This window comes from Triturus cristatus, chromosome 2_2 (assembly GCF_964204655.1).
Source record: "Triturus cristatus chromosome 2_2, aTriCri1.1, whole genome shotgun sequence".
Lineage (NCBI taxonomy): Eukaryota > Metazoa > Chordata > Amphibia > Caudata > Salamandridae > Triturus > Triturus cristatus.
In genome coordinates this window covers 356,801,415-356,829,160 of record NC_140582.1, presented here as the reverse complement: position 1 = coordinate 356,829,160, position 27,746 = coordinate 356,801,415, and the positions used below count along the sequence as shown (strand labels likewise).

General features: G+C 43.8%; 1 protein-coding gene across 5 annotated transcripts in view; it reads left to right on the top strand.

Moving 5' to 3' along the window:
* Positions 1 to 27,746, top strand: part of ZGRF1 (zinc finger GRF-type containing 1) — a 619,324-nt gene that overhangs the window by 437,862 nt on the left and 153,716 nt on the right. For all 5 annotated transcript variants that reach the window (XR_014978114.1, XM_085641436.1, XM_085641435.1 and 2 more), the window contains one exon: positions 7,158 to 7,408. Coding sequence is in view for 4 of the 5 variants with exons in the window: in XM_085641436.1 (XP_085497562.1) it covers positions 7,158 to 7,408 (251 nt within the window). In the remaining variant the exon portion in view is untranslated. The remainder of the gene's footprint in view (positions 1 to 7,157; positions 7,409 to 27,746) is intronic.

Below are 27,746 nucleotides of genomic sequence, written 5' to 3'. Positions count from 1 at the left end.
TAGTGTGCAAACAGATCTTGTTCCCGATCTGTGATCATAGAGCCACTTCCTCAGCTGGTCCCATTGCACCCAGAATATTCCAGCCCATTGGCAATGCCCCAGCCAGCAGAGGCCTCTAAGCAGTCCACTCTGCATATTGTTAGTAGCCTTTTGGTTTATTCTGGCACTCCTTCAGGCCGTGAGAATCCACAGGAGCCTCCAGTTGTGTTACTGCCAATGGATTTAGCCCCGGCCCTGTCTGTGCTCTTCAAACCGGCCTCTGGTTCTACATCAACTCTAGTGCTGACTTTCATTCCACCCCAAGATCTGTGCTGCTTCCTTCTCCACTGATGCTGATCCTGCTTGAGCCAGAGGTCGAACCTCTGCTGACTTTGTTGTCAGACCTCAAGCTGAACCCAAGGTTGTTCCTTGATCCACTCCAGTACACCCGCTTCCTGTTTGCTGTAATTTAGACAAAACAGTACACTTCCCCTTCCCCGAGGCCTTTCTCAGAGGTTTCATCTGCTTTTTACCTCGAGCTCTGGTCTACCTTATAATGATGATGTTGATGGGGTATATTTTTATTTTCCAATCTCTACTTTAAGGGTAAGCAAGTTGCAAAACACTCTTAAATTGCACAAGGGATATGTTTACACTGGCTTATCTCTGTGTTTGTATTGCATCTTTTCAGTACAGATTTATTTTGAATACCGAGGGAAGCCTTTTGGATTATAGTGGGAAAGGGGAATAAATCAGGTAGTACAGATATTACGTACTTAGTTATTGCACACAATCTGCTACAGTCTTCCTCTTACATAATCTTACTTGTTTTCTCTATTTCTGGGTCGCACATACCTCCCAGTGGTGATGTCTTGCTATCCTGGTTACCCGAGGGACCTTCATCATTTCTCCTTCCCTTGTTTCCCCTCTTCCCCTTGTACAGTGGTCTTGCTTTGACTGAGTTGGGCATTCTAAGTGTAAAAGGGAAGTGGGGACTTGCTCTTCAGCTCCTTTATCTCGTTCCTGAAGAAACCTCAGGTGAGTCCTGATACTGAGGTATTCGGAAGTCATGTTCTCTTCTGCCAGATTGGTGGTAAGGTCATTCAGTGTGGTCTGCCTGTTAGGATGGTATATTCACGCCCTTTAGGACATGGCCTGCGAGGTCTTGCTAGGAGTTTTAGCCTCTTTTGCCATTGAATGGGGGATAAATATGTCATTAGGGCTGGCATGGACAGTACTCACTTCATGGGGCGTGCTATGGGCACTAGTGTAGACCACCTCCAGACGACAGTGAGGGTACTTGAACAAAGAGCTGAAGTCACACACGACTCCCTCACAGAGGCTTCCATTTTATTGGAGCAGTTCTGGACACAGTGCAGTTCATGGGCTTTCCTCCATCTCAACGAGTCCAGGACATTTGGGATATGATCCCCATGTTTCAGCATTGGTCCTCGCTTTCAGCGAGATTGGCTCTGAGACTTGGCCTACTGGCCTCTTACTTCTTGCTTATCCACTTCAACAGGTGGCAAACGCGGGATCTGGAATGGGATTTGAAGTCTCAGTAGGACTAGCCGTGAAGAAACCTGTTGAATGTCATCCATGAAGTGCTGAGATTTGCAATGGTGGCTGGTAGACCACAACCTGACCAGTGGCAGACCTCTCACCCTTCCCCCCATTGCTATGATGTTGACGATGCATCCCCGCTGTGTTGGTCAACTGGGAGAGGTGGTGATCAGAGTTCTCTGGTCTCCAGTGAAAACCCAGCTCCACATTTATCTGTTACAGTTGTGGACCTTCCGTCTGGTGTTGAAGTCCTCCCTGCCTTCTATTAAGAGGAGCCTGGTGCATGTTCTCATGGACAACACCACTGCAAAGTGTAACTGCGGCAAGCAAGGCAGAGTGGGATTTTGGGTCCATTGCCAAGAGGTCCCTTAACTCTGGACTTGGCTGGAGTGTGAGGACATCTCCCTGACCGTGAAGTACCTGTTAAAATCTTTAAATGCTAGGGCGGGCAAGCTCATCTGGTGACTCTTGGAGGATCACAAATAGTGGATACATTCCAAGGTGGCACACAACATCTTTCGACTGTGGGAAGAGCCTTGGCTAGATTTTTTTGCCACTGTCTAATATGCAGTCATGCCATTTCCTATCACCATTACTTTCTTTCTGTGTTTGTTTCCTCTCACTTTTTTCAATGTCTTGCATTTCAGTGATTTTCTTCCTAATTCATTTTTTCCACGTCATCGTTTGTTTGTTAATATCTCTCGTATTTTCTTATTCCTATTCCTTTTTCATTTTGCCTCTTTTTTCTTTACTTCTGTTTCCCTTGTACTCTCTCTTCCTCACCTACGGTCTTTATCTTTCCTTATTTTTCCTTTTCCATATTCTGTTCACCTTTTGCTTTCTTTGTCTCCTTATATTCCTGTTTTTCTTGCCTTTTTCATGTTTTCTCTTTCCTTTTCTTTGTCTAGTTACTTTTAGGTTGCTTTTCCCTTTCTGTTTTCTTCCCTGTGGCCTCTTTCAATCTCCCTCTTCCTTTTCATTTCACTATCTTTTAGTTCATTTACCTTTTCTTCTTTTACAAATTCCCTCCTTTACACCCTGTCTTTCTTTTGTTTTTCTCTCTCATTATACTTTTCTTTCTTTATTTTGTTTTCGTTCTTCACCTTTCCTTTTTTACTTGCACTTGTTTTTCATTCTTTATTTTTTTCACATTTCATTCTTTCTGCTCACTATTATTTTCCCTGACTTCCATTTCGTTCTTCCACTCTTTCTTTACAGTCTTATGTTTTCTTATTTCTTTCTTTCTTCTCTTGCTTACTTTGCTCTTCCTTTCATCATCAGGTCTGGCGTTAGCTAAGACCTTTTGATTTACTAAAATTATATGTATTATATACTTATTTAAAGGGGCTTTCAACCACCTCTCATCATCCATTGGTTTGTTGTTGTCATTTCCATTTTGTTTCCACCCACTACAGCATACAGAATAGGGCAATGGGTCAGTCTACCTCAGTGACTGGTTTACTTCACTTTGAGTGACTTCATTTTGCTCTTTTCACAATGAGCACATCTGCACATAAGATAGATCCATTCAGTGCCAGTTGCCAGTATTTCTGTTTTTACTTTATTGTTACTTTAGTTTTGCCCTTGTGTTTAGAGTCTGAGGTGATAGCAGGATGTTTTCTACCAGATGAGAGCACAGGTCACATTCCAGCTTTGCCAGTTCCTGCCTCCTGCTAATACTGTTGTAAATTCCTTGTGTTGTGTCATTTGTTTATCTTACTTTGAGTGACTGCATTTTGCTCTTTCACAAGAAGCACATCCACACACAAGCTAGTTCCCTTCAGTGCAAGTGTTTTGGTTTTTACGTTATAATTACTTTAGTGTTGCCTTCGTGTTTAGAGCCGGATGTGATAGCAGGACGCTTCTGATTTGACCACAGGGCACAATCCATCTTTATCAGATCCCATCTCCTGCCAATGCTGTTGTAAATTCCCGTGTTTTGCTTTTCTGACTGCTGCTATTTCACAGCATAGCGGATTGTGTTTATTTGAAACTGTTCTGTATTAAGTTATCCTCTTTTTACTTTATTTTCTATCTTTCTTTCTTTCTTTCTCAAAGACAAGAGGCTTGCAGTGAATGAACAAGACAAATAACGAAATGATGAACGGAGCGCTTAAACTTTTCAGACACTCACCCCCAGTCACAGATCTGGGTAGAATCCATAATTTTCCTTTAGCTCACTTCGCCACCCCAGCTCAGACTCATCCATGTGCAAATCATATCTTGAACCCTGTGCCTCATGGGAACAGACCAGCCCGTACTGCCAAGCCAGGACTTCCCTGGACCGGAAACAAGCAACCTGGAACCGGTTCGGGGTAACACCCTTCATCAGCCAGGCTGCTTGAATCCAGTGGCAAAGTGAGCAAGGGACTCACGTCTGGGCATACCCTGCCAACTTAGGGTGAACAAAGCACTGCCCATCCACTACAAATGTCCCTGTGATGTCAGTCTACTGTCCCCTGGTCTCACTGATCCCATCTTATTCTTGTACCTCCAGATACGTCATAACCTAATGGAACACACTTATGGTACCACTACCCCAAATTTCTGACCTTGGCCATTCTTTAGCCAGCTTTGCCCCTCTCCTGGGAGCCCATTAAGATGGAGCAAAGGGCATGTGTTTGCTTCAACATTGCTTCTCTTCACATGTTTACAGCTATTTCTTCATTCACAGCTACCTTACTGATATGAGTTGTTCTAGGTATCGCAGTGACCCGCTGAACTTCCCAACCTAAACTGTTAGGTGGAATTGACATCATCTTCCATATCAATTTAAATAACTATTTGCTCTCTAGTATTCCTCTTGCACTCACTGTTTTCACGTATTAGTTATTTATCATGCCCAGTCTTTTGCCTCACACTTTCATAAAGGTGGACATAAGGGGTACGCCCAACATTTTATGTGAACCCCACAGAGAGGCACAAGGAGGAATTATTCTCACACTGCACCTCACAACCTACTGAGATACTTCCATGGAGTAGGTGCAGAACTCTTCTGGGTTTATCCCACAGGGTAGAAAAGATGCGCCCCTCCCTGTGATGGAAAGAAAGATAGGCATACCAGTATTGGGTTGAACATGTGGAAGGGATTGCAAGATGACGAGTGGCAGGAGACCAAAATAGTGGCTTGGCCGTTCACTATTCCCTCCAACGTAGGGATGATTCTGTTCAGTTATTTCCACTAGACATCCTATAGCAGTGAAAGGCAATGGAAAAGGTTAAGTTCCCCTGCTCGAAATGTACACGCTGCAGTGATTCCAAAGGGACATTCTACCATATGATCTGGATGTGCCACTGTCCCTTCCTGGAGGAAAGTACATGATGTCCTAGTCAATATACTATACATACCTAATGTAATGGACCCTAAGGTGGCAGTGCTTGGTGTTATGAAGTGCTGGGCAGACTCACACAGTCAAAGAACATTGCGGGGGGCATCAGCTTTCTTGTGGCCAAACGAGACATTGCCAGTAATTGGACATCCACTGAGCCGCTATCCTTGACAACTTGGTCCAGAGGCATGACTTATTGAAGTAATGCTGAGAAAGAGATTTATAAGTGGTGAGGTTGTGTAAGCAAACACCAGAAGGTATGGGGGCCCTGGATTTCCGGAAGTATAGACACCTGAAATAGTCTGTCTAATAATATCATGTTGGTAATGTGGTTACAACACTTTGCATTTACGGTATAACATACGACTGCTGTATTTGGGTACCACAGTTGATTGTTTTAATTGTCTGTTTGAAAACAAACATTAGAACAATAAACAGATGAGTTAAAAAAAAAATACCAGTGTTAACTCACTGGTATGTATGTGAGCCACTAGGGTGGTATAGTGAGGGACAGTATGGATGTTTATTACCTCATGTGATAGTGTGTGTGTATCCGGCTTTCGTAGAACTGTGAATTTTCATGTTCAATTTCACTCTTCTGTTACATGGAAATTTTAAATAAATGTTCAAAAGCATGGCATCTAATGAGCTATGTGAATGTTTTTCAGCTGTTCTGTGCTCATAGTACACTTTACAGAGAGAATTGTGTTCTCTCTTGTTCAATAGAGGACTATCCAGAGCCTCATGAGAAGAGAGGTTTTTAATCTACTTGTGCAGAAACCAGAGCATGTGTTGTCCTGTGAAATCAAGCAAAAATAGGAGGTAAAGCACAAGTACTGAGAAATTAAGAGCCAGATGTTCTAGTCACTGGGTGTCAAAATACTGGTCGCAATTTGCAACAAGTATTGTTGTGACTAGAAAAGAATTCTTAAAATTCCAAACCTTAGGGAGTTGCAATCCTACCTACCTCTTGGATCTTAATGAGGTTTGTCACTAATTACATCTCACTATGATTGGAGGCCTTCAAAAGGATAATGGTTGGCTGGGGTCAGCTGACCACCATATCTGTGATTGCTTTTTAATAAAGCAAACTTTTTTTAAAATACTGCTGTTTTCCTCAAAGAAATGGGACTGCGTTTAAAAATAGATTTACTTTATTTGTTTAGATGTTGGAAGTGGTCCCTAATGAACTTTGTTTTTTTACATTCACAAAGGGAATGCATTTCTATCCCCTGTGAGGTTTTTATGTACAGAATCAATGTTTTGCAAACAAATTTTGATGGTAAAACATTGAGTTATAAAATACGGATTCAGTATTTGGTAGGGACGCATACCACACGCCCCTGCAAAATCAGTGTCCATTTGGAGTCCAATTATAGGAGTCAGAAAAACATTTCCGATTCCGACTCCTAAAGTGGGTTTAGTATATAAGAAAAAACATTTTAACTATAGCAAATACCGAATTGGAGCATTTGCGACTCTTAACATTCTTAGCCCCTCTGGCCCTCTCTTCTATACTTCATTAAACCATAATAAACATTGTGGAGCTAGAATGGAAACGCTGTTCCACCTCAAATTAGAAGACAGACTTGAATTTAAATATATGAACTACAAAGTGCTGAAGTGCGGCTGACATTTTGAATTTAAAAGTCCTAGCCTCAACATGATTGAACATTTGCTGTGTTAAATTGGTAAAAAACAATTAAAATGTAGGGTCTCTCTTTTGTTCTCTCCGAAATACACGTCCAAAATCACAATTTTCCACAGGATTTGAAGTTTGTTGTACTTTTTAGATCATGCCTATAGTGGCAGCGTGCATGCGCTGCTCGCTTTGCGAGGCATGTAGTAGTAGACATGTAGTAGTGGAGTATGCAGTGGAAGCTCCGCCCACTCTCCGCCCATGTTTTTAATTGGCTTGAGTCATTGTCTTTTGTAAATGCTGCCTTCTGATTGATTATGAGGCTTGTTAGTCCCTCCTTATTATGGCCATGTTGTAATTTGTACCCTCCCATGGCTACTGGCCCCTTTACTTTGAGTGTTACACGGTAGGGTACGTGTTATTTAGACTGTGAGCACTACTTTGTCCGTGCCTTCTCCCCCCTCACCCCGCCCGCACTCCCGTTGTCCGTGCTCCCCCCCCCCCTGTTGTCTGTGATGCAATGCAATAGGTATCGCGTAAATGCGAGTCCTATTGCATTGCAAATGTTTGTTTCCACTCATGATGGTCTAGCAAGTGCAGTATTTCTACTGCATCCGAATTCAAGTGTGCTTTCTGCTTTTTTTTAGGTCGACTAATGAAGACAGTATTGGTAAAGTTCAAAGAAGGAAGTTTGTAGTACCAGCTATGAGCTTGACTAGGACACAATTGGGCGGACTACTCACTTCTGAAGCTGTGCTTGGACTAGCCAAGGAGACTATAGATATGTTTCACCTAAATATGGATCAGTCCGCAGCACTGGTTCAAATAGGGCAGATGATGACGAACCCAAGACCTGAAGCAGAGGGAGGCATTGTTCATCCTATCACTCTCCTTCATGGTAAGAATAATGACCTCTGTCTTCCTTTTCTTTCCTATGTGTGGAAATGAGAATAAAGCCTTGTAGATCAGAGCAGCAGATATATATACACACACACACTACATGCGTTCTCAGATGTAAAATGATGTTTTTGGGTAGTGCTACATAAGGAAACGGTAAACTACTCTGTTTGTTAAACCGTGCATGCATTCTTAGTGGGCCAGCTATGTAGAGACGCGATGATATGCATTATTATTCTTTTGATCTGGCTGCGTACAAGTAGTCAGGAACACATGGATTTGCACTGTATTCCCCAAGAAATGTAATCTTTTGTTTTCTCAACTTTTATCCATGGCAACTTTTTAAGACAGAGTAAACACAAAGTGGTTGCTAAGAATTATGGACTAAATCACACAACACTGAATATAAACCTAAAAAAGACCACTCATGAAATCATAGGATACATATAAGTGAGCATTTTTAATTATAATTCGATTGCAAATATATGTGTAAATGCTGGTAGAAAATAAACAGACAAAGCGCTAAGATATTGTAAAAAATGTGTAGCTGCAACTATAAATCAGAGCATTGGTTATATGCACCTCATTCTGCGTCATTGGGCAACATTTTGTTAACAATAAGTTTAAAAAGTCATCTGATTTGTGAAAAAAGCTGAAGAAATTAGTCAACCTTTTTGCATTCTCATAAATCTTTCATTTCACTGCCAGGTCAAAGTAATGAGATTAAAAAAATGTGTATAATTTGTTTTGTGTTCAGAATGGCTGGGAGAGAAAGAGGTTATGTTGTGCTGTCATTCTTCAAAACCATTTGGCCAGAAAACCACTCACCACACTGTCCTCTGGGCCTATGGCAGTATTGAGGTACACCATGTCCCACTCAATGTCTGATTCCCAGTAACACGATGATGATCTTCAAGGCTTTAATTGGAATACTGTCTCTCCCCGCATCTTCAACTCCTCTTATACCTCTTCGGTGTTGCCTGTTTGACCTGCTGCCGAGGTCCTGTGTGGCTGAAGCAGTGCCTAATGACTTTCCCCTGCCTAGTTGCTGCCCACTGTGACAATATAGTGCAAAGAGGCCATCTACAAAGATGTGCCGAACTAGATGAGATGCTACAGAAAGTACAACTCATGTGGACATATTTAGTAGAGAACGCAAAACATTCGATTAACATAGTCAGTCATAAAGGTAACTGACAAGGATCCCCTCCTGTCACATGGGTCATGAGCTCTGTTTGGCAACATACACTGCCCTCAACAAGTTCCTTCTGTCTACATCTGGTGACAAGCACTAGGGCAAACACAAAGGCGATGTGTGGACTGTTTGTCAAAGTCTTAGCCACTTGCAATTGCTTGGTGCTGCGTTCTAGTCCATCTTTCTTCGCCCAGTATGCCACTTCAGACAGAGACCAAACACATGAAAAGTACCCTTGGCCCTGCTCCAATAGAGCAGTCCATCTCGAAACACCAAGCCACGTCTTGTTCGACTTCCAAGACAAGCAACCACTGACTGGTTTCGGCCTAGTTACTCTTTATCCGTCAGGTATTGCTTGAGTTTTGTTGCACAGTCAGTGCAGAACCCATATCTGGGCATCCTCCCCACACATAGGATGTAAGCACTAGACCTAAGTGTCACAAGTATGGTTGCTTTGCTTACCCTAGCCATTTGACAGGACTGGTTGAAGATATTGCACAATATGCACAAATAATTGTGACAAGAAAGATATGATGACAGCTAACAACGGTGCAGCATAAATACATGGCTGCTTTTCATCTTTTCACCAAGAGGCATGTTGCTCTACATCCTACTGTATGCATCAGTCACTCGACTGATAAAGGTTTTTTGTGTGTTGTTGTTTCTTTTACAGTTTTGCATTCAATTCAGGCTTTGTGATCTTGGGGCTGATTACGATAGCGGGCGGACTTAATTCCGCCCACCACCGTATCGGAAACGGGACTGCCCGACAGTCTGTCGGTGATCCCAACATAGGCATTACAATGCGACTGCCACCACGGCAGTCGCAATGCCTATGCTTTGTGATGCAGCATGAGCTGCTGGCTACAGCATACGCCGCAAGACAAAAAGAGGACACTGCACATATTCCTGCACTAGGCAGGCACCATGCGGTGCCTGCCACATGGTGCAGGGATATGTAGGGGGACACCATAGGAGCCCCCTAAGTCCCATGTCTGGAGTGCAGGGGGGATGGGGGTCCCGCTACGGGCCCCCAAAGGGACATTGTAATCCCCACCATTGTAGGGAATACAATTCCCTCGGATGCACTGGCGGGCTCAAGGAGCCCGTCGAATGTGTGGCGGTCAGTCTTTCCGATCGCCAACTCACCATCTGTGGTGGTCTCACCGCCATCCTAAGCAATATCCCCGCCCGCCACATTAGGATGGCGGGCGGGGATATTGCTTAGGATGGCGGTGAGACCGCCACCGACAGGCTGTAACGGTGGCGGTCTCACCGCCATCCTAATCAGGCCCCATGTCTTTTCTGAGTTGGTGCTGACATATATTTTAGGCAAGCACATTGCATGCCATTAAAAGTATGCACATGCATCTGGGAATTTGTGAGAGAGTACACTGTGCTAACAGCATGCTGCAACAATTGTGCACTACTTGTGTAAAATAATCCACCTGCAACAAGATACATTAACTTGGTATTTCAAAAGTTGGACGGGGTTAGACCTTCCTTTGTGTGAGCAAGTTTGTCATCACACGCAGCAAGCGAAAGGGAATCCTACTCACCACTGTGCTGGTATTCATGGTCGTGAAGCTCAGCATGGTGGTCCAGCCAAGCCTTTCCCAGGATTCTCCTTAGAAATGTGGTGAGCTAGGAGACTTTCTCCTCAGGAGCTAGGTGGCCTCCTAAGAATGTCCAGTGTTTTGTGACTGTATCATCGCCATAGGCCCTCTCAGCATTTCTTCATTTCCTGGCCCTTTCTGGTAGCAACCACTACAGCAGTGCTCTTCCTGGCAATGTTTTTATCAATATCACAAGGTGTGCCTTTTCACGCAGCTGCTTTTTGGGCTAAGAAAATTTGAGGAGAATCCCACCTGCATGATCTCACCTTCATCCTGGATGTAGTTAGTGGTCTTCTCTATTCTGCTGTGAGACATTTTGGGGCGCTTTTGACTCCACAAACTAGCTTAATGGAGGTAGATGTCCTTTCGGTGGCCTGGCTGAGTAAGAAATATCGGATTCCTCTTCTACCCTTTTCACTTCCAAACACATACAGTCGTCGTAATATTTTGTTATAAGCCATGTAAAAGTTACATGCCATAGACTCTGGAATACAGTTGAAGGCAAGAAAAGAAAAGAGAGGAAGGTACACCGCACTCATTTATAGATCAACTTGTCACAATTGGTAACCTCCTCACTTCCAAGCCATTGCAATGTGCGTAAAACACAAAAGAAATGAATGGATTCCGAATATTACCCAATAGATACCCAATTGTGTCCGTAGGAGGTATGCTATTATTAATTGGTTAGATTGTGGAAAATATATATCTCAAGCCTTAGATTTAGCAGTGTGCCCTTTTTTATGTCAGACCGGTGTGCTTAGAAAACATCTTTTTGAAGCACACAATTCGGTCTCAAGAGGGCACGTGCTAATTGAATTATGTTCCACATTTCATCACTGATTCAATCTTTTTCTTCAGTGTGGTTCAATTACCAGATATGTGGCTCGGATGAAGTAAGGAGCCACAAGATGGTTATGGACATTCACCCCTGGCTTAAAGGCACTGCCTTGGGGTTTGAAGATGGATTGGGCCAAAATGCTGGCTAAAGTTTCTCTTCTGTTCCTTGTTAGAAGGCAGTGTTTTACAACATGCAGCAGTCAAGGATGGTCATGAGCACCGCTTCAGGTGAGCACAGTAGCACCCAATAACCTCCTTCCCCTTTGTGATGGAGATCTGAACTATGACATGAGGTTGCCTCTGTTCTTTGTGTGTATGGAGATGGGGAGCGAGAGCTAAAGCAGAATCACCTGTCAACAGGAAAGAAGAATCAATAAGTATATTAATTTTTACCCATTCACATAGAGATTGCTAATAGATACACTGTAATACTGTATCATGTTCTAAAGAGTTGCGAGTAGTGCTTTGTGCCATTCATCTTCATGTAGTACCCAAGCGAACATGCACATCTTCTGCATTTCTGTTACTCACCTGCAGCCTCATGTCTTGTTAATCCCCAGCATTAAACTGAACCGCATTTGCTAATAGCTGGAAGATAAAGCTTTCGTGTATTGCACCAGGAAAACGGGCATACATGTGTGAAGAGGACCCTGACGACATTGCAGAATGTTTGCACATTATTGGAGTGTCAGCGGTGTTGCTTACGATAACGGTGGGCTGGCGTGCTGAGGTGGATGAAGTGCCACCTGTCTGCAGTCGATGACAGCCAGTATGGGAAGTGAGCAGTGGCACTGAATTGCAATTGACGTATGCTGCATTTGTCCACTTAGCATACACTTATGTGTTGTCAAACATTGCACATCCCATCAGACATTTAAATCTTAGCACACATGCATAGTACACATGAATGTCTGCTGTGAATGGTTTTCTATTTGCTTTGAGTCATACAATCCAGCAAGTGAGTCTTCGCTCCTATATAAAAGTTTCTGTTAGAAATGGGGGTCTCTAGTTGGCAAGGGTTTGCACCTTTGTCCAAGTAGGGAACCTTTCTTCCTAGTCAGGGTAAGGGGAATACACTTCTAAAATAACCTCTGCTCACCCCCTTGGTAGCTTGGCATGAGCAGACAGGCTTATCTCAGAGAAGTGTGTAAAGCATTTGTGCACACATACAGTAATACAGTGAAAACACTACAAATGGACACCACACCAGTTTAGAAAAATCTTTATCTAAACCAAACAAGACCAAATACGGCAAAAATCCACAATACAATACTGTAAAAATAGTTGCTTTGCAAGATAACCTTTAAATTGTAGAAATATCCACAAAACACAGTTCTTCCGAGTCGATAGCTCCGTCCGGGGCTACCTTGATGCTGAAAACAACAGAGTCTAACAATTCCAGCTGACTGTGTCGGTGTGGGGTCAGCTAAAGTGAAGACAGACTTGAAAACAGTACATTTACTCGTTGCGGCCGACACGATGGTACGAGCCAGTCAGGGGCAACTGTCGTGGTTGCATTGCAAACAAACTGAAGCGGTGCAGGGTGCGGTGCCCTCTTGATGCTGTGCAGGCAGCAGGTCGGTGACGATCGTTCAGATGGAGTTGGTGAGCCCAAGGCTTACGGTGCAGGGTGAGGCGGTGCTTGATGCAGTGCTGGCAGGTTGCAGTGCAGGCGACAGAGCCGGTCGATGTACCTGTCGGGCAGCGACGATGTCGGTGACGTCCAGGCAGGGTGAAGCGAGGCGGTGCGGAATGCGGTGCCCACAGGACGCGGTGCGAGCAATGGCTCAGTGACGATCGTCAAGACGGAGTCAGCGAGACCAAGGATGCAGTGCGAAGTGCGGCGGTGCCTTCTGCGGGGCTTCAGTACACGGAATTCTGTGACGGACTCGGTGACAGAGTCGGTTGCCCTAGTCTTCTGCAGCGACTGAAACCAGCGGTTCCAGAAACGATGCCCAGAAGGATGGTGAGGTGTTTGCTGTTCCTGAGACCCCTTGAACAGGGGGCAAGCTCCACTTCCAAGCCCTTGGAGACACTTCTCAAGCAGGATACACACACAGTTCCTCTCCTTGACAGAAACTGCTACTGCAGTCCAACCCCAGACAGCACACAGCAAAGGGGCAGTACTCCTCCAGTTTCTTTCGGCTCTTCTCCTTGGCAGAGGTTCCTCTTGAAGTCCAAAGTAGTCTGAAAGTCTGAGGTCTGGGCCCCTCTTTTTATACAATAAATCTCTTTGTTCTCTAAGGCAGAGAAGCTCTTTGCCCAGCCAAAACCAGTTCTGTCCTTTTTGGTGCAGCTTCCTGGCATGAGGTAGAGACAGCATTGTCCTTGGCAGACCAGGCCCGTTGTGAAATAAATCTCCTCCCCCTACTCTGAATGCAGCCCAGGTCTATTCAGCCCTGACTCACCCTGGAATGGCAGGACACACCTCAACCCCCCAAGTGGCTGTCTGATTAGAATGCACATCCCCAGCACCTGTCACTCCAAAGCCAGACAGTCAATACACAACCTAGCAGAGGCACACTGGATGGTTGGGCAAGAAAATACCTACTTTCTAAAAGTGGTATTTTCAAACCCAGAATGTAAAAATCCCCCTTACTAAAAGATGCATCCTAACATTCTATTTTACAGAGTTTTATATAGCGCAAACTTGACCCAAATCGGGTATCAGAGCGCTTTACATGAGCACCGGTTGCGTTACATGAGGGGACATTTTTTTAATGTGTTTTTTTTTTTGTTAGGCACGGGGAGATTAAGTGATTTGTCCAGAATCACAGGATGTTCAGCGTCATTGCCGAGACTCGAACCTAGTTCCCCAGATTCAAGGTCGGCCGCCCTAGCCGTTAGGCCAACTCCTCTCCCATTCTGAGTTCAGGCACATCAAACTTGATTTTCTTATCTTGTTCCCATGGGCAGTAATGGTCATAAGATGTTATGAGCAAACTCCCCATTCTATCCTAGGGGGACAAATAGCCTTACTATAGTGAAAAACTAAATTGGCAGTATTTCACTATTAGAACATGCCACACACATCAGGCCATGTCCTACCTTTCACATACACTGCACCTTCCCACAGGGGTACCATGGGCCTACCGTAGGGGTGACTAACACGTAAGAAAAGGGTAGGTTAGGGCCTGGCAAGTGGGTGCACTTGCCAGGTTGACATGGCAGTACCAAACTGCGCACAGACACCTCAGTGGCAGGTCTGAGGTACATTTACAGGCTGCTTATGTGAGTAGCACAATCAGTGCTGCAGGCCCACTAGCAGCATTTGATTTACAGGCCCTGGGCACACACGGTGCACTGTACTCGGGACTGACTAGTAAATCAAATGTGCCACTCATGGAATCACTAATCCATAACAACAATTTACAGTGCACTTGCACTTTGGTACTGATCAGCAGTGGCAAAGTGCCCAAAGCATCTAGACCGGAAAAATACAGGAGGAAAAGGCAAAAAAAGCAGGGGAAATCCACACCAAAGATGCCAGGTCTAACAGTGTCTCTCTTCCTTTGTGCATCACTTTGAAATGCTGCAAGAGCACTAATTTAGTAAATCATTGTCTGTGTCTTGTGAAATTTTGGACTTCCATTTATAAGAATTATTTTGTGCCGCAAAGTTGTTTTTTGTATGGCTGTCCAAGTTGTGGTTATATGTGTATTATTTCTATAATTTACCAGGAGTGCAGACGCCTTGACTGTATGAGGTGTTATGCTGTTCAGTCTCTCAAATTTGTCCTCAAATGTCTTAGTTTTTCATGATATTAACAAAAGGAATTTTATGAGAACCTTGTTATTGAAACATACATTGTGTACTTATCAAAAGAATGATATTTCTTCATTAATCTAATATAGTGAGTAGTAGTTGTGAAACATTCACTTCAGATTTGTCTTGCATATATTTAATCCATTAAAATATTCAGGCCTGCACTCTAAATTCACGTATCCCAGTAAAATCCGTATTCTTTGAGTCAACTAGTATTCTGAGTTTCTGTTGTGCAGTTTGTAAGTTCATGCGCATACAGTGGGTTTCCAAGTATTTGATTTAAAGCTACTTAATTCATCACCGCCTTAGCTGCTTACAAAGTGGAGCATTTTGCTGATAGGGGCAACCTAGGCATAGGGTAAGGAGTTTAGTCATGCTACCAGTGTTGTAGCTCATGTGATATGATATGATAAGCGATTTATAATGCCCACAGTTACTCCAAGGAGTGTTCCTGTGTTGAGTTAACAGCTTTGCAGCATGGTCTTCTCCGAGGTGTAGCGGGGATACCCTCAAGTGCCTTCCCACTAACAGAATGAGGTCCCCTCTCTGGAGCTGTGACCTTACACATGGGTTCCTCCATGTTTTGACCAGGTATTCAGGTTTCTGGTATATTACGAGAGGGTAACTGTTCCTGAGGAATTATGGTTGTGTTTGTTCTCTCAATGTGGTGTGGGGAATTTCTCCTTTTGTATATAGTGCCCTCACACACCCTTTCGGGTGTCTTGCTTCATCATAGGGCGTTGCTCCTCGTGGGGGTGGCGCTGCAGTCCCCCACGGGCCCCGCAAGAGGGCTCTTTGGCGGAGATCTTTTGATTGGAGACGCCGCAGTTGTGCATGGGTGTGTGTGGGCCTAATGGAAAACAAGTGGGTGGTGCGGTTAAAAATTGCTGGGTAGAGTTTCAGACCTTTATTCACTGCTCTACCTGGCAAATGATTAAAAATGGTAATCCTGGAGCTACTCTTAATGAAAAAATAATAACAGAGGGCAGATCCTGGAAAGTAACTGCTGCTCTCAGGAATGTGAGTGGGGAGCCTACTGGTGAATGGTCAACATGTTTCGCGCTTACGAATGGGTCCTTAAGGGATCCCAGATGCGCTTCGTCAGGACCTAAAAAAATGATTTAAATAGTGAGTGAAAGTGTTTGTGAGTGAAATAGAATAACAGGTTTCAGTGAGGTGTGGTACTGTAGACCTGTTGTACCTCAATATTAAGGATAGTCCAGCGTCTTTGCGCTGAGAGGTTTACCTGTCTTTTCTGGAAACCTCAACCCAACCTAGATTGGTAGGGAAAAAGGGGGGAGAGACAAACACAGGGACAGGGGAGAAAAAAATGCAGAGACAAGTAACATCAAGGTAAGTACTGGTACATTTATCTCACGAATGTCATATAAGCGACATAGGATAATTACAATGCACGCCATGCTTCTAAAGTAAACATAACATGCGTATCTGACGGACTCGATAGTGATGACTATGATCCCAAAATATCTAGAATCCGTTACTGTGCAGTGAGAGTATCATTGCATCCGTGTGTTTTCACTTGGCCAGCTGTTCGTGTGAGGCAGTAAAACTTACCCCGTGGGAACTGAAGCTGGCTATATCGTGGCTGTTAGCGGGAGACGAGCAATATCTGTACAGTGGTGTGTTCGTATGTGTGTCAATAACACAACTAACATTATCCGTGAAACTATGGTGAAAATAAAGGATCGGCGACTAGATTAATAATTAAGGCCTACCCTCAAGTTGTAGGGATTAGGGCCCCATCAGCGTAGTGGAGTTGGCACTAAGGAGAAACTGACAGATGGGGAGACAGAGAGAGGTTTTTTTGACAATCGGTAATTATATCAGACTCAAAAGTTGCGCGGCTCGGCTCACCTCTTTCGTAGGGAAATACTCACGAGGAGCAACGCCCTATGATGAAGCAAGACACCCGAAAGGGTGTGTGGGGGCACTATATACAAAAGGAGAAATTCCCCACACCACATTGAGAGAACAAACACAACCATAATTCCTCAGGAACAGTTACCCTCTCGTAATATACTAGTTATTCTGAGGGAGCACGGGTACTGGACCTATTTTCTAACTACGCTCCCGGTCCCCCCCTCTTCTTGTGATATAATTAACGTACGGCAGCCAGCCGCGGGACCTATCTATTTCCATTTCCTCTTTTCCTAAACTCTAGACAGACCACTGTTCTGCCCTGACTACTTACACTCACCATGGATACCGTTGGCCTCAGCTTTGATGATGACACAATAGCTGAGATACTTCGGGCACCCTCACTATTAGGAGATGATGGCAGCGCTGCTACAGGCAGCAAAGCAGACGACTGGAAATCTCTACAGGCACTTAGGAAACTACAGATCAAGACAGCCCTACATGGATTAATGATGACGGAATATCTGAGAGCGAACGTTGCACCTAACGGCCTCCTAGTCACCTTACCCCCTAGAATTTTCTTAGAAGACCTGACATTCCGGACGGAATGGTCACAAATAGCATGGAAATGTACACGAGATTGGCTCGTGCTAATAATCAACACGGCTAAACGTCTCTCAGATGAGCTCCTCATCCAGATCACTATAGCTGAAAATGGCTTAAAAACAGGCATCTCTATTTCTTCGTACAAGTCGAGACTCGCGGAAATCAACGAGGAAATGAACGAACACAAAGATTTCCTGACTCAACAAAAAATCACAAAACTTCAAAAAGATTTAAAACGGTTCAATAAAGAAAAGGTATACCCTTACACGAAGGAAGACTATGTTTTCCAGAATCATGACACATCCTCGGATGAAGGAAGCAGCATCCGGTCCAGTAGGACAGGGTCATTCGGCAGTGATTCTAGTTATGAGGGACAGCGGTACACACAGTACACCAGAGGGGCTCATCAACAAGGACGCCCTCCCTTATTTCAGAACCCTCCACCACCACCTCATTTCACACACCCATCGTTCCAACAACCGAACTATCCGGGACAATGGATGGGCCCTCCACCCATGTGGCACGTACCTCCAACACATCATCTTCTGCCTACACAATTCCAGCAATTCCCGAACCCACCTTTTCACAACAGAGGGAGGGGCAAAGGAAGAGGCAGAAGAAGAGGAAACTACAAGAAGGTACAGTGGCAAGATCAGGAACCAATGACATTACGGAGCCAAGCGAGAGGCCAGAGACCCTAGTGGTGAACCTATCTTCCAGACCACTTACAGAAGAAGAGACCATGCTACTTGAAAAGGGTTTAGGATTTGTTCCCACACCTAAAGAGGACTCTTTCAAGTTACATCAAGAACTTCACCAGTTCTTCCGCAAAATTAGACTCAAGGCTTTCTTTCAAGGGAAACCTGATAATCCTCCTACGGAGACGGGTCTGAAAAAACCGTCAAAATTCACCCCTACCGTGGCCATGACACCCCACGAGGTCCTTACCTACGAACAAGCGGTCTTGAAAGACATAGGGACTCTTAACAGGAGGCAACCATACGACAATCTATCAAAGGAGGAGAGACACGTCCTGCGTACCATCACAGAGGATCGGGAGATAATACTGAAACCAGCAGACAAGGGAGGTGCCATCGTCATCCAGGATCAAGATTCTTATGACAAAGAATGCACCCGGCAACTGAACAACACTACCTACTATGAAGTAATTACAGAAGACCCCACCCAACGTCTGTCTACGAGGATTAAGAGCATGGTCAACGAGGCGTCCATTGAAGGCTGGATCTCACAACAAGAAGCCAACTTTCTAACGACAGATGAACCACGGACCCCATACTTTTATACTCTCCCCAAGATCCACAAAGGGGTCACCCCCCCTCCCGGCAGACCGATTGTCTCTGGCATTAACTCTGTGTTAGAACCACTGAGCAAATTTTGCGATTTTTACCTACGCCCCTTGGTGAGCCAGACACCTACCTACCTGAGAGATACCACAGAAGTCCTGAATCTCATCGATCAATTCCCTGACGCCAACCGTATAGACTTTCTGGTGACCATGGACGTTGAAGCCCTGTATACGAATATCCCGCAGGATGCCACATTGGAAGTCCTAGAAGACACTCTCCGGAAGATCACACCATGGCCCTACATGACACCGATCTCCTTCATTTGCGACTGTGCTTCCCTGGCTCTCAAGGAAAATTTTTTTGCCTTTAAAAACCACCTCTACCATCAGATACAAGGCACGAGCATGGGAAGCACATTCGCGCCGAGTCTGGCCTGCCTTTACATGGCTCATTTTGAAGAGGGACACATTTTGGGAGACAACAACCCATTTAAAGAACACATTCTGCTATGGCGTCGTTATATAGACGATGTAATCGTATTCTGGCAAGGTAATGAAGACCGATGTACGGAATTCTGCAACTGGGTTAACACCCTGAATCCGTACTTGAAATTTACCAGCTCCAGGTCACGTCAATCCATTCCATTTCTGGACCTTCTCATCTCCTTGGACAATGGGTGTCTACATACCACCAATTACAGAAAACCCACGGATAGGAATAATCTCCTTATCTATGACAGTCACCACCCCAGGGCACTTAGGAACAACCTACCGGTTGGCCAATTCCTACGCCTCCGAAGAAACTGTGACACCATAAAAGAATTTGAAACACAGTCAGATCTCCTCAGAGACAATCTGGAAAAACGGCACTATCCGAAGAACATCATTCGTCAGGCACACAAGAGGGCAAAAAACAGCACTAGGGCTGCACTGCTCGAGACCAAAGACAAACCTGTACTAGACACAATGACGTGTGTCACTACATTCACTCCGAACTCGAACAATGTGCAAAGAGCAATCAGAAAACATTGGTCCATATTAGATTCCGGTTCATTCGAACCAGGACCACCACCCCTGTTCGCTTTTAAACGCACAATGAATCTGAAAGACCACCTAGTACATACTAGGCCCAAACCCCCAACCACACATCAAATGACACTTTGGTCTCTACCACCTGTAGTAGGCCACTACCCTTGCGGCTCCTGCTCGAGCTGTGCAGAGACCATGGTTTCCAAAGAAATCGACCTGGGCCTCAACACACCGTGGCGCCAGCTGAGACACACTAACTGCAACACTACCAATTGTGTCTACACCATTGTATGCCCATGCAACAAGAGGTATGTAGGAATGACTACTAGAGCAGTCAAGGTCCGCATAGGGGAACATAAGAGCACCATCAGACGAGGTAAAACCAACACTAAACTGTTGACACACTTTGCAGAGGAAGGGCACACCGCTAATAGTCTGAGATGGACCGTCATCGATTCCAATCCTCATTGGACAAAACAGACCCTGTTCAGACAGGAACAACGATGGGTCCATAGACTGAAAAGCGATACAATAGGTCTGAACGACGAAATTCCATGGGTAGAGCTGACATAACAGCCACATATCCACCCTTACTACGAGATCAGATTATTGCTATTTCGCTCCGCCTCTGCCATACTATCAGAAAAGCTCCGATATGATCAGTAGCGAAAATAATAGCCATTACGTAACATTCTGATTACAGGCATAGAAACAGACCCCCCATTCACCCAACAATACATGTGGAATATTTGCACCAATCTTTAATGAACGGGACACCAGATTGGTTTTAATGGCTTTAACCTACTCAAAGTCTGCGTCTGTCACGAGTTTTCCCACAAAAAGAAACCCCCACATTCCCATTAGTCACGATCAATGGTTTTTACATACAAATAACTTTATTGACACAACATTATACATACGAGCAACTTTTTCGTAAATGCGGGGGGTAACCTCATCATGACATATTGGCAACGGATCCCCAAAAAATAAGCTACGCCTCCTTCATGAAGGGCACACCTTAACAAACAAAAACCGCATTCTGTACAACGATCCTTTTTACATCGGATTTACTTTTACCTATTGCCATAATTACCATGACAATCACTCACGAAACAACTAGACTGACGACCGTTCTCCAGACGCTACCACGTCTGTGAACAACGTCCTACTTGTTACCATAGTTACCGAGTCACGCAACGCAGTGACGTCATCGGTCTGCGCCCACCAACACGTCCCCAATTAGAATAGTGCAGCAGTAAAAATCGGATATAAGCGGAAATTTTTCGCTCATTGGCTATCCGTTCCAGCGGTAGATGGAGAGGGGGTAGGTTACCACGTCCCGGGCGAAGGAGCACGAGTGAGTATTTCCCTACGAAAGAGGTGAGCCGAGCCGCGCAACTTTTGAGTCTGATATAATTACCGATTGTCAAAAAAACCTCTCTCTGTCTCCCCATCTGTCAGTTTCTCCTTAGTGCCAACTCCACTACGCTGATGGGGCCCTAATCCCTACAACTTGAGGGTAGGCCTTAATTATTAATCTAGTCGCCGATCCTTTATTTTCACCATAGTTTCACGGATAATGTTAGTTGTGTTATTGACACACATACGAACACACCACTGTACAGATATTGCTCGTCTCCCGCTAACAGCCACGATATAGCCAGCTTCAGTTCCCACGGGGTAAGTTTTACTGCCTCACACGAACAGCTGGCCAAGTGAAAACACACGGATGCAATGATACTCTCACTGCACAGTAACGGATTCTAGATATTTTGGGATCATAGTCATCACTATCGAGTCCGTCAGATACGCATGTTATGTTTACTTTAGAAGCATGGCGTGCATTGTAATTATCCTATGTCGCTTATATGACATTCGTGAGATAAATGTACCAGTACTTACCTTGATGTTACTTGTCTCTGCATTTTTTTCTCCCCTGTCCCTGTGTTTGTCTCTCCCCCCTTTTTCCCTACCAATCTAGGTTGGGTTGAGGTTTCCAGAAAAGACAGGTAAACCTCTCAGCGCAAAGACGCTGGACTATCCTTAATATTGAGGTACAACAGGTCTACAGTACCACACCTCACTGAAACCTGTTATTCTATTTCACTCACAAACACTTTCACTCACTATTTAAATCATTTTTTTAGGTCCTGACGAAGCGCATCTGGGATCCCTTAAGGACCCATTCGTAAGCGCGAAACATGTTGACCATTCACCAGTAGGCTCCCCACTCACATTCCTGAGAGCAGCAGTTACTTTCCAGGATCTGCCCTCTGTTATTATTTTTTCATTAAGAGTAGCTCCAGGATTACCATTTTTAATCATTTGCCAGGTAGAGCAGTGAATAAAGGTCTGAAACTCTACCCAGCAATTTTTAACCGCACCACCCACTTGTTTTCCATTAGGCCCACACACACCCATGCACAACTGCGGCGTCTCCAATCAAAAGATCTCCGCCAAAGAGCCCTCTTGCGGGGCCCGTGGGGGACTGCAGCGCCACCCCCACGAGGAGCAACGCCCTATGATGAAGCAAGACACCCGAAAGGGTGTGTGAGGGCACTATATACAAAAGGAGAAATTCCCCACACCACATTGAGAGAACAAACACAACCATAATTCCTCAGGAACAGTTACCCTCTCGTAATATACTAGTTATTCTGAGGGAGCACGGGTACTGGACCTATTTTCTAACTACGCTCCCGGTCCCCCCCTCTTCTTGTGATATAATTCAGGTTTCTGGACCAGATTTGCTGATTCCTAAATCACCTACTTCCACACCATTACAGCACACAGAGTTAGCAGATTTGGCTGCATTTGTCTTGTCTTTTTTTCCCAGTATTAGATATTGAACCAGGCACCAGGGAAAAATAGACCTACTGTATGAAGAAGAAGAATTTTCTTAGTCACAGTTTAGAGCTTCCAGTTGGTCTACTTACTAAAGATCAAGGGCTCTTCTGGCCCGCTCTATGTTCATGGAAGTTTATCACAGAGCACGCTTACAGGAAATTCCTTCCAAATCAGTAATCCTTTTGTACTCTGACTTAAACATTACCCTTTGGACCACAAGAGAGAGTCTAGAAGAGGGCTTTTAATCCAGACATCCTCCTCATTATATTTGGGCAATTTAGAAATCCTTCTTGTGGTTTGACAAACTTTGCTCATAATATTGATGAGCTACTTTGATTGTGAGTTGTGCAGTGAGTTGACGCATTCAGCATAGAATAGCTCCTTAATGTTTGAGATGAGGAAATTTGAGCCGTCCCAGGAATCTAAATGGTGGCCCTAACATAATACCAACTTTAAACCACCAGAAGGCATTATAGACATCTGCCACATTCTACCATCTTCTCCAGCCATCACCCTCATATACTTCTCGTCCTCTAGCTGATCTGTCATCCACCTTCATGCCAAGTTATTTTATTTGCCTTTTTTACCATGTACTCTGGTAGCGGTGCCACCTCAACTCCACTGCTTTATTTCTCCCCATGTATAGGAATCTTAGAAGAAACTCTGTGTCTCTCCGACGTTAGCCTAAACATATTGAAAATGTATATTTATTTTGTAATATTCTGTCCACCTTCCAACTCTTGGGTGGTGTTTGCCCCACAGCGTAGAAATAGAAGCCAAACAGCCGCTACATGAACCGTCTTGACAGTGAAGGGAATTACAATGATGCCCTGGGAAATATGTCAGGGCAGTCCTAAACTGTCTTGACCAAGAATGCTTCCCGATATGGTCACACTTGTAAACATTAGAAGTCTGTTTTTATCCATATGTCACAGGCCTGCTGTTTCATAGATCCATTGAGAATGCAGGCCAAGAGCCAAAAGTCCAGGCATACCATTCTAATGTGTCCTTGGTTTATCACAAAGTTAAATTTACTTCATAAAACAGGTCACGCATGTGGAATTTGAAACAAATTCTGTATTCACAAGTTACATTGATTCAGTTTCTAGTTCAATGGTTTCCTTGACAGGACAAATGTGCTGTTAAACAAGGTTCAGACAGGGTCATTTGGTATACATGTGTAGATCTTGTATAAGGGTTGGTTAGCCATGAACATAAAACACTGTTCACACAGGTAAACGTAGCAATAACGTACATGTTCAGAAGGTAGATGCTCTGGTGTGCTTACCTGGAGGGAAACTTGCATTAATGCTTAATTTGATTCAATTTAGGCCTAGTGAGGCCTGGTGATCGTGGAGTACTGAATCACTTTGCCCCCGAGTTCTCTACATCTTGGTTACAAGGGTTGGTGCTGGTTATGACAAACTGCTTAGGGTGTATTGTAGAGCTTAAGAAGTTTGCCTAATGTAACTACTGAGGACCATTCAATAATTCATATGTCAGAATTCCTGCAATAAAATATCCTAGGAACAGGACCGCATGTTTACATTTTAGATAAAACATTTCAGATTGATTCTTCTCATAAATTTTCTATGAACAGACAAAACAATACAAATAAGGTAAAGTGAGTAATGGTTTCAATAACTTTCATGGGGACGTGGTCTTCTCTTTTTTCAAGATTTGCATACAATGCCCTTATAATTTCCTTAATTTAGTGTTCAAAACCAAGAACAGTGTTTTTCCGATGGAGCAACCAGTATAACACTGGTCTGAGTTAATGCCTAGGTGGTAAAAGGTTGTATCCTAGTGAGAGGTAAGCCTTTGAGCTTTTATTAATTTTCTGTCATTTGGTCACAGTCACTTGATGTGGTGCAGCTTGGTTACATCATTTACAGGAGAAAGTCCACAGTTAAGAGTTAATATGGAGGCTCTTCATTTTCACTTCCAAATCCATTACAAATTTTCAACAAGATTTATCTGTGGTGTTTGGCCAAATCTACTCAACTGTTCTTGATGCAACTGGCTTTTTAAATTACTACTTTTATTGGTTATAATACCTTTTTATTTGTGTTGAGTTGCATGTATGCATTGGCTCCATATTTAGGTACTTATCTCACCTGCATGTCACAGGTCGTCCCAGAGGCAATTACATATTCTTTTATCTTTTGAGGGTTATTATTGTAAGATAAACCAAGTTAGAAAAAAGATGTACTGATTTTCTAACATGGGTTAATGTGAATGTAAAGTTTATAACCTGAGCATTTACCAGAAATTATCAATCTATACTCTCACTTTTGTGCTGTCATTATGTTGAGCGTGTTGAAGTAATCAGCACAGTCTCATTGATGCTCATAACTAATTGACAGAGGCCAATAGAAATATATTACCAGTTTAAGGGGAAATGCAACAGTAATGAAGATATTTTAGATTGAGGGTATTGTATAGTTATTTTTTGTTATTGTCCTTCTTTTTTCTTTCTTTATTTTATTGCATTTGTATTTCAGATTTAGTTGATTTCAACAGTGCATAAAACCAATCAACCATTTTCAAGGCATTCATTGTTTTCCTATTCATTCCTGTATGCATGCACAACTGGGCTAGAATGTTTGGCGTATTGGTGTTATACTAGTTGTATCATGTTCAATTATGTGTCTTACCCTTTGTTATTGTTTGGTTCCAATTCGACTTATATATATACTCAGACAACAATGACTTATTTTTATTTAATTCAGCATAACCAGTGCAGCTGTTTCACTTTTATGCCTGGTGTTAAACTGAATACATCTATATTTTTTTATTGTTGAGGTTTAGTCTGTTCTGCCACTGCCTGCATCATGTGTACATGCCCTTGGTAATGGGGGAGCTCCGAGGTGGGTGTGCTGATTTTCAGCACAGTGTCAGCTGTCCTGCTCCCCTTGTGACTTGTTCTTATCTGCAAGTGTGGTCTAGCATGGTTATTTTTGGATACTTTCTGTGGAACCTTATCTCATTCAGGCTAGTCTGTGCACTCTTGTGTTTTTTATTCATTAATACTGTCTCCCCTCCCCCCCCCCCCCCTCCACCTTTGCCTATCTTTATAGCTAACTGACAATGTGGCATCGACGGTACCGGTTCTTTTTTCCAGTCCATCGCCAATTGCCTCCTGGCCAGTGGGAAAGCGAGTTCTTGGAACTCAATGCCATTTTACTTTTTGGGGGTCATTTCATCAGCCCTAGCATACAAGATCTAGGATCTTAAGCTAATTTAATCACAATTATTTTTTCTTTGTAAATCAAGACTGCTGTCCAATATTTGTGTATTGTGAGGCATGACCATAACATATGTATTAGGTAGCTTCCTCATTCTGACATCTGGGAAATGTTATGTAGTTTGTTTGCTGTCAGGTAAGTATGGTGTATAATGTTATTGTTGGACTTGACCCTTTCTGCAGGGTCATCACTAAACTCTTTGTCTTCACTGTCCTGTTTTCTGAACATTTTTTTGTTAGCTTTTAGTACTCTGTGTGCTGTACCACTGCTAACCATGCTAAAGTGTGTATGCTGTCTCCTTTAAACATAGTGAAGTTGGCTTATACCCAATTGGCACACTTAATTTACTTGTAAGTCTCTAGTAAAGTGATACTGCATGTGCCCAGAGCCTGTAAATTAAGTGCTACTTGTGAGCTTGCAGCACTGATTTTGCCACCCTCTTAAATATCCCTTTAAACATGTCCCAGGGCTGCCATTGCAGCCTGTGTGTACAGTTTTAAACTGCCAAGTCAACATGGCAAAATAAACCTTTTGCCAGGCTTAAACATTCCTTTTTAGTACATATAATTCACCCCTAGGGTAGGCCCTAAACAGCACATAGGGCAGAGTGCAGCGTATTCAAAAATTGGGACATGTACTTTTAACTTTTTTAAGTCCTGATAGTGGAAAACTCTTAAATTTGTTGTTCATTTCTGCAAGGCCTACCTGTACCATTGGATAACATTGGGTTAACTCATTACATTTAATCAGTAGTAACTTTCAATTGGGAGCAGGTACAAATGTTGAGTTTCGTTTTTAAAGAATTGTAATTTAAAGCCCTCTTTAATGGTAAAGCCGAATTTTAAGTCACAATTCTGAAAATGCCACTTTTAGAAAGTTTGCATTTTATTGTCCCAACCATTTGGTGTCTGCTGCCTCTATTCTAGGTCACATGACTAGGTGTAGCTGGTAGTTTGTCCTTGTGTGTTACTCCCAGACAGTGAGACAAAATATAATAGGTGTTGGCAGGAAGGGTGATCTCTGAATTGATGAGGGGGAGGAGATGTCACCTATAATACTTGCATATCACTAAGGCTCTGTCTGAGCATACTCACAAAGGGTATGACACTAGTCTATTGTGATCCCCAGACAATCTGGGCCCGCGGTAGGGAGAAAGGAAATTCCAAACACCTCTGAGTGTGGAAACCTCCAAAATCTCTTACTACTACGAAGTGGGCACCAGGGATAGATATTGGAGCTTTAGACCCAACTTTTTGGTATACCTCTGGACCTGTGGAAGACTCAGTTCACTGAAAACTCTCCGCCCATGCCACCAACCCCAGATTAACTGATGGAGGACCACCTCTCCCTTCTCCATCGGGAAGTGCAGGCTCATTTGGCCAAAGATGCCATCAAGAGCGTACCGGCATCAGAAGTAGGTTATGGTTGCTATTCCTGCTACTCTCTGGTGCCGAAAAAGGGCGGGGACCTCTACCCTGTATTAGACCTGCACCCTCTCAACTTCTTCCTGAAGAAAGTGAAATTCAAAAGCTCATGTTAGCTCAGGTCCTGTCTGCCCTAGCGACTGGATAGTAGCATTGGTCTTGCAGGGCACCTATTTTTACATACCTGTCCCGCCTGCACAAAGGCATTACCTGCGGTTCATGGTGGGCCACGTGTGCTTTCAGTTCGTTGTGCTCCCTTTCAGCCTTACCTGAGCTCCTAGGTGTTCACCAAGGTGATGGTGGTGGTCGCATCTCTGAACACCAGGGTGGATGAACTTAGCCATTGATGCCTCAAGGATCACAAATAGTGTCTCCATGTTCTGTCATTAGCCTGGCAAGGCTTAGGGCATGGTTAAAGGTTATCTTTTGGCCATATCAGCTTTCTTGCGGATGCCGGATCAGCCCTTCGTATTCAAATCACTTCTGTGACTAATTTTCTAAAAAGACTGCAACACGTTGACTCCAAAACCCTTCATCACACCCCAAAGAGACCTGAACTTAGTTTTGACTTGTTGCTCGCCTTTTGAG